General features: G+C 37.6%; 2 protein-coding genes and 1 long non-coding RNA gene across 3 annotated transcripts; 2 read left to right on the forward strand and 1 right to left on the reverse strand.

Moving 5' to 3' along the window:
• The first annotated feature begins 5,609 nt into the window (after positions 1-5,609).
• On the forward strand, positions 5,610-6,914 carry LOC110460033 (uncharacterized protein F54H12.2-like). The gene has a single exon (XM_021512731.1). It carries the CDS (start codon positions 5,610-5,612, stop codon positions 6,912-6,914), a length of 1,305 nt encoding a protein of 434 aa, XP_021368406.1.
• A 1,713-nt stretch (positions 6,915-8,627) lies between these two features.
• LOC110460037 lies at positions 8,628-14,715 on the reverse strand. The gene is made up of 3 exons (XR_002463959.1): positions 14,627-14,715; positions 9,149-9,509; positions 8,628-8,698 (listed from the first exon to the last, which is right to left on the reverse strand). It is a non-coding gene; the product is annotated as an uncharacterized LOC110460037 (long non-coding RNA).
• LOC110460036 (protein EVI2B-like) lies at positions 12,079-17,896 on the forward strand. Its single transcript, XM_021512735.1, has 4 exons — positions 12,079-12,133; positions 14,606-15,299; positions 16,250-16,331; positions 16,686-17,896. Exons 2-4 carry the CDS (start codon positions 14,641-14,643, stop codon positions 16,917-16,919), a joined length of 975 nt encoding a protein of 324 aa, XP_021368410.1. The 5' UTR covers positions 12,079-12,133; positions 14,606-14,640; the 3' UTR covers positions 16,920-17,896.
• The last annotated feature ends 473 nt before the right edge of the window (positions 17,897-18,369 follow it).

Here is an 18,369-nt window from a genome sequence, read left to right on the forward strand (position 1 = left end):
TACTGTGTGTTTTGCCACGGTTCAGTTAGAACGTACAGCCTGTACTTTAATTGAATGACACAGTTTTGCAAGGAAACAATATAATGCGCGCTAGCGCATTATGATCTGTTTGCTTGCAAAGCTGTGTCATTCAAATAGATCATAAATACCATACAAAAACAGTTCAATACTTATATTTACGTTTGCTCTTCCTCTTATGTTATTTTTTAACTGATAATTTATATTTAGAATTAAAAATGCCCGCCTTATCGACAGTCCACACAATTTCGTTCAATAGTTTGAACAGCGTGTTGTCGCGTGCTGATTGGCAAACAAAGTAGTACTTTGAAATTTTAACAAACACTTCAGTTTTATTCCACAATTCAGTATCAATACAATTGCGTATGATATGTATATAGGGTGATTGAAGTTTTCAATAGAACTCTGAGCTGAAAGTTAGATTTTAAATTGTTTCGATTTCCCCCCGGAACAAAGTTCGCGCATGGACAAATACAGTGAACACCGTAAAGCCGACCTTGCCCTCCACGAGGGAGTTATTTTTGGAAGTTAATTTCGAACTTTTCTCTTTGCTCTTTTTGTAAAAAACATTTTTTTAAATTAATGCAAAACCTTTACTTATCGTTTGCTTCCTGGAAAATAATATCAAAGAAGAAAAAAATCTTTTATCATATATACAATTTGTACGGTTACAAAAGACTTCACACGAACTTTTTCGTTACTTGTGAAGAATCCAGGCGTGAATGTATTTGTTGATTGTATGGGAACCTGACAACAGTCGGTAGATTCTATAACATTCTCGTTATTTGACATGTCGTCAGAAACTAAGGAATGGTGGATTCGAGACGCGTGAAACTGATAGCGTTTGAAGTGAGTGATCTTGCGACGGAGCACAGGTTCGTTACAAATGTCTGAAATGTTTATTTGTGCTTTGACTCATATCAGTAGGTCTGTAACATATGTGTCAGTAGTTCTATAGAATATGTGTATTTCAAGATCAGTCTTCAAAAGATAACCGACTGGTTGCAGAATCAAGACCCCTACAGTGTCCGAAGACAGGTTCGACACAAGACGCCGTCAGCCGAAACACCTTTAGTGGGTGTGGACTACATGTGGGACGCAGATTTGGCAGACGTATCTGACATTAAAGAACACAACGAAGGCACGTGGTTCTTGCTCGTTGTCATAGATCATTTTTCGCGGTACGCTTGGGTTCTACCCCTGAAAAACAAGAAGGCCAGTACGGTGTTAGAAGCTTTTAAAACTATTTTCGGCGAACGAAAACCAAACATCATAAGAACGGATCACGGAAAAGAGTTTGCGAATAAGTTATTTCAACAGTATTGTAAATATGTAGGCATTACGCACGTCTTAAGTCACAGCGCTCATAAAGCTGCATTTGCCGAATCGTTTATAGGGAAGTTTAAAAATATTTTGTACAGATACTTTCATTCCAATCAGACGTTTAAGTTTACCGACGTGTTGGCCGATATCGTTCGTAGTTATAACGGCAGGGTTCATTCGGCCCTGTACGGATTATCGCCTAAAGAAGTAACCAAAAACAATCCTTACGAGGTCCTACGTAGAAAAGACCAGCACGTAAACGGTAAGAAAGGACCTCGCACGAAAAGGAAATATAAATTTAAAAAGGGCGATCAAGTGAGATTGAGTTATAAAACACGTCAGTTTCGACGAGGATGGCAGCAGAAATGGACGGAGGAAATATTTGTAGTGACTCACAGATATTATCGAGGAGACATTCCCGTGTATAAAGTGGAAGACTTCGACGGCGAACCGATACAGGGATCGTTTAACGAATACGAACTACAGAAAGTACACCGAGACAGAGACACAAAGTGGAAAATCGAACAGATAATGAAAAAGAAGAAGGTAAAAGGGCAAACCCAAGTCCTCGTGAGATGGTTGGGATGGCCTAAGAAATTCGATTCTTGGATTCCCGAGAGGGACATGAAATAGTATATATTGAAGTCGTTAGTTTGAAAGCGAAAAAAAAATCATTCCGTCGTCATGCCTCACACGTGTCCGGCATGTTCCAAATCGTACGCATTGAAAAATTCTCTGTGGAAACACGTGGCGAGAAAACACTCTTCTCTACGTAATCCTAGACTCGAGGTATGGCGTTCGCCCGCTCAATTTAGCGGAAATACCTCAGTCGTTTCGTACGACTATAATCTACCGTACGAATTGACGTCTACGCCACTGCATTTCTTACCGCCCGCATGCGAGGCCCATTTCTTTCCCTGGAAACATCCGTTCACGTGCATCATCGCGGGTCCTACTGGAAGTGGAAAAACGGAGTTCGTGAAACGCTTCCTGGCAAACGTCGATCGCATGGTGACTCCTAAACCGGACAACGTCGTCTGGTGTTACGGAGAATACCAGACGTCGTACGGGTTCGTAGACGGCGTCAAGTTCGAACAAGGTCTACCGGACTTGAAGAGTTTCGATCCGACTCTCAAACACCTAGTCATCATCGACGATCTGATGATGGAAGCCGACGATTCCGTAGCTTCGCTGTTTACCAAGAAAAGTCATCACGGTAACATAAGCGTCATGTACGTGGTACAGAATCTATTTCACCAGACGAAATATCACAGAAACATCAGTCTCAATGCCCATTACATCGTACTGATGAAAAACCCCAGAGATTCGTCGCAGATAAGACGTCTGTCTCAGCAAATGTTTCCAGGAGGAGGTACGCTATTATACGAAGCATATTCAGCAGCAACGTCTAAACCTCACGGTTATCTACTCGTCGACTTGAAACAAGACACGTCGGAAGAAGTTCGATTACGTTCGTTTGTTTTCCCGGGAGAATATCAAAAGGTGTATTCCGTTTAAACGTTTGAAAAAGAACCGAAAAAGGTATAAATATACTAGTTTCGGTCAGTTCTCAGAAATCATCGGAATATTTTTCATGTTAGGATGACGTATGCTACGTCAAACATAGAAAAACACGCTAGAGAATTGGAGTTTTTGTGTCGCGCTAAACCTACCGTCAGAAAAGCGGTCGTAGAAAAAGCGGACAGAAATTTAATTAATTGCATCTGTGAATGCTCAAAAAACATCCTGCTAGGAAACGTACACTGTACGAGGAAACAACGTTCGGCTCTTAAACGACATAAATCGGAACTCAGAAAGATCTTAAGAAAAAAACTAGCTATAAGTAAAAAGAAGAAAATCATTCAAAAGGGTGGATTTCTCACGGCTCTTTTAGCCCCGTTGGCGGCTACGTTCTTACCGGGACTCATTTCTAAAGTGGCTTCGATATTTCAATGAGAATCCGTCACGTGGTCATGTCTGGACGCGACGTGCGCTCTAGACCCAAACCGCCCGTCTCGACGTCCGTGATGTCGCTGAACGCCCTGGACGGAGAAATGAATAGGACGTTAGATAGGCTGGACATGGCGGACAGCCAGAAAGCGACGTTATACGATCAGCAACTTAGGAAATACGTCGATCGCTATAGAGAATTCTTAGATAGAGACAGTACTACGAAGGCCCTGGCGCCTACCGAGGCCCCCGAGCCTCGGGTAGAATCCGCAAACGAAGTCGACCACATAGAAAATGCCATTTTAGAAAGCATTCCGCGCGGAGCTCATTCTAAAACTAAACTGTTGTTGGGAAGATTGAAAGACGTCATTCAATGGAACGACCGCGGCGAATTCGGATACAAAGGAAGCTCCGTGATTCCTGGATCGAATCTGGTGGATTTAGTCGGTAATGCCGCACGTCCGACCTCACTCAAACACGTGGCTCCCAAGGGTCTCGACGAATTCATGGGTGCACTCAAACGCTCGAATGCACCCCAAAGTTGGATAAGCAATAAGACATACACCTCAAGAATGCAAAGACTGTCGTCCGCCACGCCGACTAGGAGCCGCGCTAGAACTCCCGAGCGCACGCCCGAGTTACGTAACATACCCGAAACGTGGAGCGAAGACGAAGACGAAGACGACAGCGGTTTTATCTCCTCGTTCCACACTCCGTCTACAGTGCGAAAACAACGAAGGTGGTCGCCTTATTAGTCAAGCGAGTCACCAAAACATCTATAAAAGGGAACTCGCTTTCGTGGTTACTAACAAGAAATGTCGGAATCAGGCAGCGACGCTAGGTGGTCCGTATTTGGCAAGAGAATACCAAAAGGAGAGATATTGTTTTTCGTTCAAGTCTTCGTAGTGTTCACGGTAGTCGTAAGTTGTATACTCAACTTATCGTTTTCAAACGGACACACGGAGTTGTGGATCACTCTACTGAGCAGCAGTCTAGGTTACGTACTTCCAAATCCGTCCGTCAAACGCAGTCATAGAGATGTTTTATCTGACGCTACCAAGTAACAGTAGCATGGATTACTATCCGGGAAATACTTTAACCACTTATACGACGCGGTTGTCACAACCCTTAGATCTAAAAGGAAATTGGGAGGTGGGATTAGCCGAGATACACTATCCACATCTGTGGTATAACGTGAAAAGCGGCGAAGCTCAGCTGAAGTTATCACTGGGAGCAGGTAACGAGGCAAGTCCCGGATTGACGATAGACATACCGGAAGGATATTATTCATCTACGAAAAGAGTGCTGAAGTACGTGGATAAAGCTAAGAGAATGATTTCTCACGGCGATCGGTTTAGCTTTCACGTCCACGAACACGATCACAAAGTTAGGCTTCACATTACCAAAGGCGTGCACGTATACCTCACTCGGGCTTTAAGCGAAATGCTCGGTTTTAGAAAACAAGAATTCGCGGACGGAACACACACGGCGGAATTCAATAGTGACGTTCGAAGAGGATTTTATTCTCTGTACGCTTACTGTCCTCTCGTCGAATCGAGAATGGTCGGAGATACGAGAGCTCCACTACTACGCATCGTTCCGATAGAAGGCAAACCTGGCGACACGGTGTGTAAAGTATTCGATCCCGTACACTACGTACCTTTACAACAGCGTCAATTTCAAGAAGTGGAACTCACGCTGAGAGACGACACGGGCGCACCCGTACAGTTCGAGACCGGCAAAGTAGTGATGACGTTACATTTCAAAAGAAGACCCTTAGACTTTCCCTAAAAATGCTATATATATACGATTCGAAACGACAGTAATCAACATTTCAAAAACTTTCAAGATGAGGCACCCTCCACACAGAAGCGATCCCTACGTGTTCGATCGGTATTATCTCGATCAAGCCGGAAGCGGAAACAACGTTTTCGCCGGAAGTCGAACGCAGAGAGGTCACGGTCTTGGTTCGATATTCAGCGGTTTGTTTAAGGCTGCAGCCCCGTTGTTAAAAAGAGGTGCGAAGGCATTAGGAACACAGGCTTTGAAAACGGGTATGGAAATAGCAGGCGACGTCATAGACGGCAAGAATATCAAAACTGCAGCGTTGTCTAGGGCTCGCAACGCCGGAAGTGAATTGAGAAACCGCGCGTTAGACAACGTTAGAGAAGGTCCGCCGGGACGACGTCGAAAATCGAAACGTAACAAAAAGAGAAGAGTAGACTATTTAGATGATTAGGGGCAGAAAAGTGTATAAATATAAACGAAATGTATCGATTTTCCGTTCGACCGCTATTAAACTTCGCAATACATAAGTCATGTCGTTAGTTCATCCGAATTCGTGCGAGTGCGCGAAATCCGAATTGGATCTTTTTGACGTACCTCCCACCCAGACGAGTGTCGAAGACGGCTACTGGCAACAGATCGGTACGGTGACGTCGGTCAACGACGGAGGTCCGTACACGTTTAAGATATCTGGATCCGGAGAAGATTACCTAGACTTGGGGAACACAAACCTATTCGTGAAAGTAAAGTTGGTAAAGAAAGACGACGGTGCCGCCCTAGCGGCTGATTCGAACGTAGCTCCGACTAATTTATTCTTACATTCGCTGTTCAATAACGTGAGCGTCAGTCTAAACGAAAGGCTCGTGTCTCCGCCCGACAATGCCTATCCGTACAGAGCGTACATCGAAACCCTGTTAAGTTACGGGCCCGCAGCTAAAGACTCTCAACTGACAGGCTCCATGTGGTACAAAGATACCGCAGGTCAAATGGACACTCAGGGCGACGAAAACTTGGGATACGTCGCGAGGAAAGCGATGACGGCAAGAAGTCGCACCGTCGATTTGATGGGGAAAATCCATGCGGACGTGTTTGCACAGGAACGCTACTTAGTCAACAACGTCGACGTGGAAATAAACATGTCACGCAGTAAGGACGTGTTCTGTCTCAATGCAGAGGGCGACACGTTTAAAGCAGTAGTGCAAGATATCTGTCTGTACGCAAGGAAAGTGCGTTTGAATCCGTCCGTTCGCCTTGCTCACGCGAGAGCCATGGAAAAAACTCCCGCCAAGTATCCGATACGGAGAATAGAAATGAAAGTGACGTCCGTGCCTCGAGGTAACATGGACTTTACCAAGGACAACCTGTTCATAGGACAGATGCCCAAGAGGATCGTCCTGGGCATGGTCGACACGGACGCTTTTAACGGTACCGCCACCAAAAATCCTTTCAATTTCAAACACCACAAGGTCGATTACGTGTGTCTGAATGTGGACGGGAAACAAATTCCAGCCAAGCCATTACAATCGGACTTCACGAACGGTCAGTACGTGCGCAGCTACATGAATCTCTATACGAGCACGGGTAAAATTTACCACGACGAGGGAAACAACGTGTCTCGAGAGGAATTCGGGAAAGGATACACCCTGTTCGGATTCGACCTCACGCCCGATCTGTCGGAGATGGGCACATTTCATCTCATAAAAAGCGGAAACATGAGTCTACACCTTCATTTCAACGAGATTTTAACAGCGACGATCAACGTCATAGTGTATGCAGAGTTTGACAACATCATAGAAATCGACCGTAACAGACAGATTTTATTCGATTACAGCGCATGATGAATACCATTCAAATAGATTCCATCTTGAACAAAAACTGTCCTCATTTCAAAGGCGTGTACGCCAGAAACAGATTACCGAGACGATTAAACGTGCCGTGTGCACTCGTGTGTAACACAGATCCCGATACACTTGAGGGTGAACACTGGATTGCGGTGCACATAGACGGTGAAGGCCACGGAGAATATTACGATCCCTTCGGATTTCCGCCGACGAACAAAGTATTCACTAATTTCATGGACAGACAGTGTCGAAGTTGGCGGTACAACGGCGTTAGAGTACAACACCTCCACTCGTTAGTGTGCGGGCAACATTGCATTTTCTACATAGTTCAGAGATGTAAAGGAAAAACGATGTCCGACATAACGTCCTTATTAAAAAAAGACTTTCATGCTAACACGTATTTCGTAGACGACTTCGTAAGAACGCTCGTTTCGTGATGTCTTCGTTTGCCAACAAATCCATGGGATGGCTGGGGGGTTGCTTATGTAAATGATAATCAATCAATGTATCAAATAAAAAGAAGAAAAAAACAAAAACAAAAGAAAACAAAAAACAAAACAAAAAATTAAAAAACAAAACAATTAAAAAAAATTAAAGCGGGCAACAATGAGTCAGTTGGGCACTGATGATACCCCCGACTATGATCGGATAATACGGGGGAAAAAACCCGGGGGACCCGTAGCCACATCTTGATTGCTTTGTTGAATGCCTTAGCTCGATTAGCAAAATACTGTCAAACTTTGAGACTTATGACGAACGAGGACAAATAAGGACAAATAGTGACAACTAGGGACAACTAGGGACAACTAGGGACAACTAGGGACAACTAGGGACAAATAGGGGACAATAGGGGACAATAGGGGACAAATAGGGGACAACTAGTGACAACTAGGGGACAAATAGGGACAAATAGTTGACAAATAGTGGACAAATAGTTGACAAATAGGGACAAATAGGGACAACTAGGGACAAATAGGGGACAAATAGGGACAAATAGAGGACAACTAGGGGACAAGGGACAAAAAAGGACAAATAGTGGACAAGTGTGTACAAATAGGGGACAAATAGGGGACAAGTGTGTACAAATAGTGGACAACATACAATACAGAATCAGCAGTATCTGCATATTTTTACATCAAAAAAAAAAATTCGTACTTGTTTTAATTTAGTCTCGAAATACGTTCTTTCACATTGATCGATTTATCTATCTATTATTAAAATAACCTTAGTTTCAAACTTCTTAGAAAAAATCAAGAAGGATTCTATACAAAAAATAAAATAAAAAATAAAATAAAAAATAAAATAAAAATGACAACGGCGCGCATCGAACCCGCGACCATGCGCCCTCAATCAGAATTCGACCAATCAGATTTAAGGAAGTAAAAGTATCAGCCACATTGAAACCCAAAACATCTAGAAGAAAAAAAACGCATATCGACTTGCACTTTCTGCTACAGCACCGACACACTCACTTCCTACACGAAAAGAAAGTTCATCTCGATTTAATACCACACTCGAAAACACCGTAAATATGCCGTGAATTTTATTTATATTATAAATAACGCATTATTGTGAGAAACAGAGCCCCTCATTTTCACGGAGAGATGATTGCAAACAGTCTACAGAATGTAAAACCACAACCGGAAAAACCAGAAGAACCGAGAGAGAGTGTCTACTAATATTTATTGAGCATATGTACAATGAAATGCATTCTGTTTCTTTCTTTTTCTTCTTTCTCACAGGGCCCGACGTTCGAGTGTAGTCCTATTAACCATGCATACCTAAAAAAACAGAAGGCAGTATTTAATACATATACAGGGGGAGATAATTATGTGAGTACCTCAAAAATGATGACGACACAATCAAAACACATGTGATGAAGTGATGTTACTTTGAAACCGTAGGAGGTGGGGTTGCTAAGGCCACCATCTTGGATCCAAGATGGTGGATTTCCTTAGCAACCCCACTTCAAAGTAACATCTATTCATCAGATCGGTGAACAACACGTATCAATGGAATACCCTTTTGAATTCTGCAATTAAACCGCACTGTAGTAAAAAACGTTCATGTAAACAAACATGTTATTCAAACTAAATAAATTCTTCTAGACTAGATGTGAAACAATGAAACATTGACAATGAAACTCTGAAAAAGTACAATAATAATACAATGTGTTTCGGAGGGGTAAATATTTGTTGAAATTATATATTTGTTTTATTATTTAAACGTACCAGCAGTGTCGGAAGTGATCGATTCCTTGTATTGTACCGGTCGTGGCGTGCTTCCGGTTGATGTGGTCTACATCCATTGTACTTCCGGTTTTATTTCACTGTGCGGATGATCGCACCGTCACGTATATGGCATGTTCAGAGGAGGATATTCGTACATTACGTCACTAGGAGTAGTGCTGGTGGATGGTATAACTTCCGCTAACTCCATACTGTCGACGTACGGCCATGCATGTACCTTTTAACCACAATGCAAGTGTACATACCTGCGACCCATATGTCCCGAGGTTTCAGAGTTATATTCGATACATAATTATATACGGTGATATTTTGTATTGGAACTCCATAATGTTCCCATACCAAGCTGCAATAAAAAAAAATCAGAACACCATTTAATGCTTAACAACCAAAAGAGCTGTGGGAGCAGACAGTAATCACTAATAATTTTAGCTACACATAAATACATGGTTCACAACTTATGAACCAATCGTTATAGCTACACATAAATACATGGTTCACAACTTATGAACCAATCGTTAAAGCTACACATAAATACAAGGTTCACAACTTATGAACTAATCGTACCGTATTAAGATATGCTTCTACAAATATTGATGTCGATTAAGTTTAAAACAAGCAGTACGCAGAAAGCCGAATAAGTTCAACATTACATTTGTTTATGAGAGAGTGAATATGAATATGGTAACATTTAACATACATATATAATCCATTTTTCTGGGAGAGAGTTTATAAACAGTTGGTGACATTTAACGTAAACTCCACTTGGTTTGTAGATATCTTATGAAGACACGTTGACATTTAACAACATTCCAGTTTTACGGAGAGAGTTAATCAGATATGGTAACATTTAACATACATATATAATCCATTTGTCTGGGGGAGAGATTATAAAGAGTTGGTTACATTGAAAATATATTCAACTTGTGCTGGAGAAAGCAAACATGATATGGTTAAAGGACTATGAGCGTTAAGGGTCATTATTGGCCTCATAAAAAGTTTTTAAAAAATCACCTGGAATTTATTTATAAATTTCTGTTATAGATTAGTTTGGTATGATTATAACCGCCTCATATGTTTATTTACCGTTTAGATTGATTATTTGCCGTTTGGTATGATTATGTCAATTTCATATGTTTATTTACCGTTTGGTATGATTATTTGCCGTTTGGTATGATTATATCAATTTCATATGTTTATTTACCGTTTAGAATGATTATTAACCGTTTGGTATGATTATAACCGCTTCATATGTTTATTTACCGTTTAGAATGATTATTTACCGTTTGGTATGATTATAACCGCCTCATATGTTTATTTACCGTTTGGAATGATTATTAACCGTTTGGTATGATTATAACCGCCTCATATGTTTATTTACTGTTTAGAATGATTATTTACCGTTTGGTATGATTATAACCGCCTCATATGTTTATTTACCGTTTAGAATGATTATTTATCGTTTGGTATGATTATAACCGCCTCATATGTTTATTTACTGTTTAGAATGATTATTTACCGTTTGGTATGATTATAACCGGCTCATATGTTTATTTACCGTTTAGAATGATTATTTGCCGTTTGGTATGATTATAACCGCCTTATATGTTTATTTACCGTTTGGTATGATTATAACCGCCTCATATGTTTATTTACCGTTTAGATTGATTATTTGCCGTTTGGTATGATTATATCAATTTCATATGTTTATTTACCATTTTGAATGATTATTTGCCGTTTGGTATGATTATATCAATTTCATATGTTTATTTACCGTTTAGAATGATAATTAACCGTTTGGTATGATTATAACCGCCTCATATGTTTATTTACCGTTTGGTACGATAATTAACCATTTGGTTTGATTATAACCGCCTCATATGTTTATTTACCGTTTAGAATGATTATGAACCGTTTGGTATGACCATGTACCGTTTTATATGTTTTTTTTTACCGTTCAACAGCTTTTAGCAGTTTTACCTACAATATAAGCACCAGGAACAGCCCACTTCATGTACTTAGCTGTAGGATGAGCTTGACCATTTTGAATTTCCGCCTTGACATTTCTATTTTCTTGATAGTGACAGCCCTGCTTCCCCTACCAACTGTGTTCACATGTTGAGTTGATTATATTTTCATAGACTTGCTCTGAATATCTCGATTTTGTATGGTAGTAAACAAAAAATACAATAAAGGGTTTTTGGAAATCAGGTTGATGAAGACTATGGGCATGTGTAAGGACCGTTATCAATACCTCATTGGGAAATGTGTTGTTTCCTTGTGTGATGAACGTCAGACACAAACAAGTGGTTTACAAGGTAAAATCCCCTTAATTATATTCAAACCATTCAAATTTAATATTTCCCGGTAATGACTTTTGGCAAAGTGGCTGAGAAAAAACCATATACTATATTTTGGTGTCTACCTTTCTACTTTGATTCAATAAATTGACATAAAAACTGGAAATGGATATACAGCCCTACGTATACTGTGTCATCAAGGAAAATTTATAGACATTTCACATATAGTATATGTTTCTCCTTTCAACGCTATATATTACCTCACATTTTCCTGATCCCGTGGAACATCGGATCCCATTATATGTTAGTTTAAGATATAACCAATAACCCAAATAGTGTGGTAGCATAACCTTTAAGGTACATGTATCAGCATATTGACGAAGCTGATGCTATAAGGTACTGTGCCATTGTAACGTTGGCCATGCTGTTTAACTTCTAGGTAATAGTTAATTCACTCAGCGATATACATATAGGTGTATCAGGCATACATTTAAAGCTATACACACAGCTATAACACTCATGATGCATTCAAGCGTATATTATTGCGTGTATTGGTTGTTATAAATAGCATTGGACGGGTTTCCTTCTTCCGATTCTGCTGCGTGTAACACTTCCTATTTGCCGTCAGAGTAAAGTTGTACAGTCAAAACCAGAGAAGAGATTCAATAAGGTAATGTAACTATCATTTATTGTAAATGGAAAAGTTCCTACAATGTAGTTGCTTATAATAGTAATATAATTGTGTTGTTGATAATAGTTATAGAACTGTGTTGTTGATAATAGTTTTAGAACTTTGTTGTTGGATATAGTTATAGAACTTCATATGTTTATTTACCGTTTAGAATGATAATTAACCGTTTGGTATGATTATAACCGCCTCATATGTTTATTTACCATTTTGAATGATTATTTGCCGTTTGGTATGATTATAACCGCCTCATATGTTTATTTACCATTTTGAATGATTATTTGCCGTTTGGTATGATTATAACCGCCTCATATGTTTATTTACCGTTTGGTACGATAATTAACCATTTGGTTTGATTATAACCGCCTCATATGTTTATTTACCGTTTAGAATGATTATATAACAGTGATTTTGATAACAGTTATATAATTGTGTTGTTGATAAAAGTCATAGAACTGTGTTGTTGATGAAAGCTATAGAACTTTGTTGTTGAGAATAGTTATAAAACTTTGTTGTTGATAATAGTTTTAGAACTGTGTTGTTGAAAGTAGTAATAGAACTGTGTTGTTGATAGTAGTTATATAACTGTGTTCTTGATAATAGTTATTTAACTTTGTTGTTGAGAATAGTTATAAAACTGTGTTGTTGATGATAGTTATAGAACTTTGTTGTTGATAAAAATTATAGAATTGTGTTGTTGATGAAAGCTATAGAACTTTGTTGTTGGATATAGTTATAGACCTTTGTTGTTGATAATAATTATAGAACTGTGTTGTTGAAAGTAGTTATAGAACTGTGTTGCTGATAATAGTTATATCACTGTGTTGTTGATAGTAGTTATATAACTGTGTTTCGTTAATAGTTATAGAATTTTGTTGTTGATAATAATTATAGAACTGTGTTGTTGAATACAGTTATAGAACTGTGGTTTTGATAATAGTTTTAGAACTGTGTTGTTGATGAAAGCTATAGAACTTTGTTGTTGATAAAAATTATAGAATTGTGTTGTTGATAAAAGTCATAGAACTGTGCTGTTGATAACGGTTATAGAACTGTGTTTTTGATAATAGTTATAGACCTGTGTTGTTGATAATAGTTATAGAACTGTGTTGTTGATGAAAGTTATAGAACTGTGTTGTTGACAAAAGTTATCGAACTTTATTGTTGAGAATGATTATATAACAGTGATTTTGAGAACAGTTATATAACTGTGTTGCGTTAATAGTTATAGAATTTTGTTGTTGATAATAGTTATATAACTGTGTTGTTGATAATAGTTATAGGACTGTGTGGTTGATAATAGTTTTAGAACTTTGTTGTTGAGAATAATTATATAACAGTGATTTTGAGAATAGAAATATAACTGTGTTGTTGATAATAGTAATAGAATTTTGTTGTTGATAATAGCAATAGAATTTTGTTTTTGATAATAGTTATAGAATTGTGTTGTTGATAATATCTATAGAACTGTGTTGTTGATAATAGTTATAGAACTGTGTTGTTGATAATAGTTATAGAACTGTGTTGTTGATAATAGTTATATAACTGTGTTGTTCAGAAAAGTAATATAATTTGTTGTTGATAATAATTATAGAACTGTGTTGTTGAATACAGTTATAGAACTGTGGTGTTGATAATAGTTATAGAACTGTGCTGTTGAATATAGTTATAGAACTGTATTATAGAACTGTGTTGTTGAATATAGTTATAGAACTGTGGTGTTGATAATAGTTATATAATTGTGTTGTTGATAATAGTAATATAATTGTGTTGTTGATAATAGTAATAGAACTGTGTTGTTGATAATAGTTATAGAACTGTGTTATTGATAATAGTTGTTATAGAACTGTGTTGTTGATAACAGTTATATAATTGTGTTGTTGATAATAGTAATATAATTGTGTTGTTGATAATAGTAATATAATTGTGTTGTTGATAATAGTAATAGAACTGTGTTGTTGATAATAGTTATAGAACTGTGTTGTTGATAATAGTTGTTATAGAACTGTGTTGTTGATAACAGTTATATAATTGTGTTGTTGATAATAGTAATATAATTGTGTTGTTGATAATAGTAATATAATTGTGTTGTTGATAATAGTAATAGAACTGTGTTGTTGATAATAGTTATAGAACTGTGTTGTTGATAATAGTTATAGAACTGTGTTATTGATAATAGTTGTTATAGAACTGTGTTGTTTAAAACAGTTATAGAATTTTGTTACATATATGCAGTTCTACCTACAAAATTGTGTTGTTGATAAAACTTACAAAAAATTGTGTTGTTGAGTATATTTTTAGAAGTGTGTCGTTGGTACAGAATCAAGTTATGTAACCTAGTTATTCAACCATGTTTTCTAGAACTTATGAGTATGACACAGTGTGTCTGTTTATTTTGTTAATGTGAATATATTTGAAATATCCCAATAATCATTACTGTTATGCCACTTACAGAATAACGTCGTGTTAAATCACCTTATTAAGTCGACATGGATGTTGTGTGTTTCTCCTTTGACTGTACCTTCAATGATGATGGAAGTTCGAACTGTAAACAATCTACGACGCCAACATCTACAGTAAAATCAACTTCATCACGCCCATCTTCACAGAAACCTTCGGTTGTAACTTCACAGAAACCTTCCATTGTAACGTCACAGAAACCTTCGGTTGTAACGTCACAGAAACCTTCCATTGTAACGTCACAGAAACCTTCCATTGTAACGTCACAGAAACCTTCCATTGTAACGTCACAGAAACCTTCCGTTGTAACGTCACAGAAACCTTCGGTTGTAACTACATCAGTACCAAAACTATCTCCTGGCAAGCCATCTTCGACGCCAATATCTACAGGGAGACCTACTTCGTCACACCAATCTTCTCAGAAACCTATAGTGACGACTACATCTAAAAGTTCTATATCAACCGTGACGTTAACACATATAGTAACTACTCCTATGGTCGTTACAACCACCGCCAACAGCAGTCGACTGTCAGATCCCCCATTGCCTCATAAAGTGACATCACATCCGCCCATTAACTCTGCTGGTGGAAAGTCAATCTACATACCGTGTTTGGTGGTGGGTTGTGTAGTAGTCTTCCTCTTCGTCAGTATTGGTATGATACGTCGGCATAGAAACCGAAGACGAAGGTATGTAAGCCTACACAACTGCATTACTGGTACTAGATAGTATGGTACCTTGGCTTTATAAGCTATTCAAAACGAGCACAGACCAAAATATACGTATAGAAATCCATCTGATACAATATAAATCACAAGTTAGTAACGGAAATATCTGTATGAACTATAATCAAATTTGCCAATTAAAAGCATTCCGTTGTAAGCATAACGACTACACCCTGGCGTCTCCTGGTTGATATACGAATTAAATACTCAAATTTCAAAAACAAATGTGTAATGATCTATATAACAATAGTTTTTTTTTTAAATTTTAGATGATATTTCTATTGATTTACAAACCATTTTACCGATTAACATCAATAAAGTGCGGAACATTTTGTAAATTTGTCGTCCCTGATCAGATTCCCCTGAACTTATGAAATACTGCAGTTGAGTTTGATGATTTATTACCACATATAAAACAGGAAAAGATTTATTAATTCCTGTCTTCTGTCTCTTGTTCAATGGTATGTGTGTGTGTACTACCTTTATAATGGTCCTTATAACGGACCGTATTACGGGCTTGTATTGGATCATATTACCGGCTTGTATTTAATCATACATGTATGACCGGCTTGTATTTGACCATATTACCGGCTTGTATTGGATCATTGTATTGGATCATATTACCGATTTGTATTGGATCATATTACCGGATTGTATTGGATCATAATTATTACCGCCTTGTATTGGATCATATTACCGGCTTGTATTTGATCATATTACCGGCTTGTATTTGACCATATTACCGGCTTGTATTGGATCATATTACCGATTTGTATTCTCAACATTAAGTTGAATGTAATACACATGTGTTTTAAAACTGAAAAAAGTACATCATAACCTACTTTAATTTGATTGATTGATTGATTGATCGATTGATTGCAAAATATAATAACGTTCTTGTTTCTTTTCAACAGGTCGGACGACAGACAACCGTTGAATTCTGAAGCCGAATGTGACCTGACTTTTGAAGATCCTCCATTCCAATTTAACGTACAGGTACGTAAAATGTGCTTTCAGTAGACATCAAAACGTAATCCTGATGTAATCATGTATATTCGTCATAGATACACTTGTTCGTTAAATAGGGCAGAAACTCATTCAACTCTAGTATCAAGTCCGGTTAACCCTCACTTATTATTTGATTTTCCATGATATATCATGACCAAACATAGTTTGTTCATTTTCACTTATTACTCGTTTGGATGTCCTAATATGCGGAAATATCATACCAATACATTATCTGATCGTTTGTTGATTAATGGAAATCTGCTCAAATAAATTCTACCTTCCACAATTATTATAGTAAAAGCATACTTGTTCTTTTTAATCATATTAATTTTATATTTGTAGACAAGTTTTGTCCAACCATTAACAGGACACGGTGACCCCAGATTTTCAATCGACGATAACAGTGACAAAGAAGACAATGACGCTAAACGTCTTGGTTTTCATTATTTAAGTTCGAACGATAGTGATGATTTGGAAACATCACCACAAATTGATTGTGATGAAGTCGTATTTGACGCAAGCACTGTCCTTCAAAAACAACGAAAACATGGTGGCAATAACTCAGGAGTTGTTTGAATACTTGGCCGATTGTGTAATACATAATTTGACCATAAAAAGGATGTTAATAAAATCTTACCAGGACATAGTTCTTAACCGTGGCGCTTGTTTCGGATATAGAATAACCGATTTTAGATACTTGTTGGAATCGTTTCTGGCTACAACAAGTTTGTTTTGAAGGATAACTATGTGCATTGGTTCGATATTATGTTTTTATCCCATTGTAACTTAAAATACATTGTGCAAGAGTGACGTCAGAAACAACAATGACAAAGCGTTCTAGATTCATCTCTCACACCATTGAATTGAAGTCTGTATTTTGAATTATCTTTGATTAAACAGACTTTACTTAATGCAGGTCGGTGAAGACTAGTTAATATTCGTCATAATGAACTCATCGGAAATATTTATTTCCTTGTGTAATCTTGATGTTTTTATTGTGCTGATAAGTGGGCCCTGTGGTTTCGTCGTCATTACTTTAGTTCTCATTTATATTGCAGCTGTCGCCATTGAGCGCAAAACACTTACCCGGAAATCCTGGTCTTATTTTCCTGGTATTTTGTTCATGTTAATATTTTTGTGCATATTCTGCATTATTGCCATAGTATTTAGTTCCAATTACGATTTCGTTGGTTGTCACTTCAGAACTCCCTTATTGTGCTTTTACCTTATTATGTTATCAAATTACTTTATTCAGATCACACGATTAGGTTATTCATAATAATAAGAAAACGATGATTTAAAATTCATGTTCCTCTGGGCTAACTGAGCTACTTGGCAGTTTTGTAAGCTAGTGCTACAATTATATCCAAAACGCAATTAAGGGGAGGTAACTTCGGTTTTGGTGTTTTGCCTACATAGGGACAGAGATCCTTTGAATTTACTGCTGTTTTTGTCTTTGTCGAAGAACCAAATAGTCACTTAATGCTTCTGTGTTGCTATTGGTGCAATTCATTACCAATTTGTAAGGGTTTTATCCAAGAAATATTTATGAATAAAAGTGTAATAACCGAATGCATGTCTTTTCTTTTAATTAAGTGAACGCATCCATGTCAAATTATTGCATATCGCTCCATATCAAAGATCAACCATAGTAACAAAAGACCAAAGACAAAAGAGATGACGTCATATTCTTCAAGACCATTAAAACATTTTGACTTTTGATAATGTCATGGAAATGACGGAGATAGACATGCATGTCATACATAGACGAGATAAAACATGACGTAGGCGTTTAAATGGCATGAACATTTTCTTTGTTGTATAATAACGATTTAGCGACAATACATTTAGTATTCATACTTCCTTCGGCGTTTCATTGGATATTTCTTTTTCACATTATTACTTATTAACGTAAAGTGTAAAATATATATCGGTACAGATGCTTTTAGTACGTTCTCTGTTTAAAAATAGGATATTTAAGCTAAAACTTCCATATTAAATAAATAATTATGTATAGTTACAGTTA

Source organism: Mizuhopecten yessoensis, unplaced genomic scaffold (assembly GCF_002113885.1).
Source record: "Mizuhopecten yessoensis strain PY_sf001 unplaced genomic scaffold, ASM211388v2 scaffold10303, whole genome shotgun sequence".
Taxonomy (NCBI): Eukaryota; Metazoa; Mollusca; class Bivalvia; order Pectinida; family Pectinidae; genus Mizuhopecten; species Mizuhopecten yessoensis.

Excerpts from the sequence above, each read along its gene's own strand:
- LOC110460033 (XM_021512731.1), top strand. The coding sequence starts at position 5,610 with ATGTCGTTAGTTCATCCGAATTCGTGCGAGTGCGCGAAATCCGAATTG.
- LOC110460036 (XM_021512735.1), top strand. The coding sequence starts at position 14,641 with ATGGATGTTGTGTGTTTCTCCTTTGACTGTACCTTCAATGATGATGGA. Across the intron at positions 15,300-16,249 it reads CATAGAAACCGAAGACGAAG|GTCGGACGACAGACAACCGT; the intron begins GTATGTAAGCCT and ends TCTTTTCAACAG. Across the intron at positions 16,332-16,685 it reads CATTCCAATTTAACGTACAG|ACAAGTTTTGTCCAACCATT; the intron begins GTACGTAAAATG and ends TTATATTTGTAG.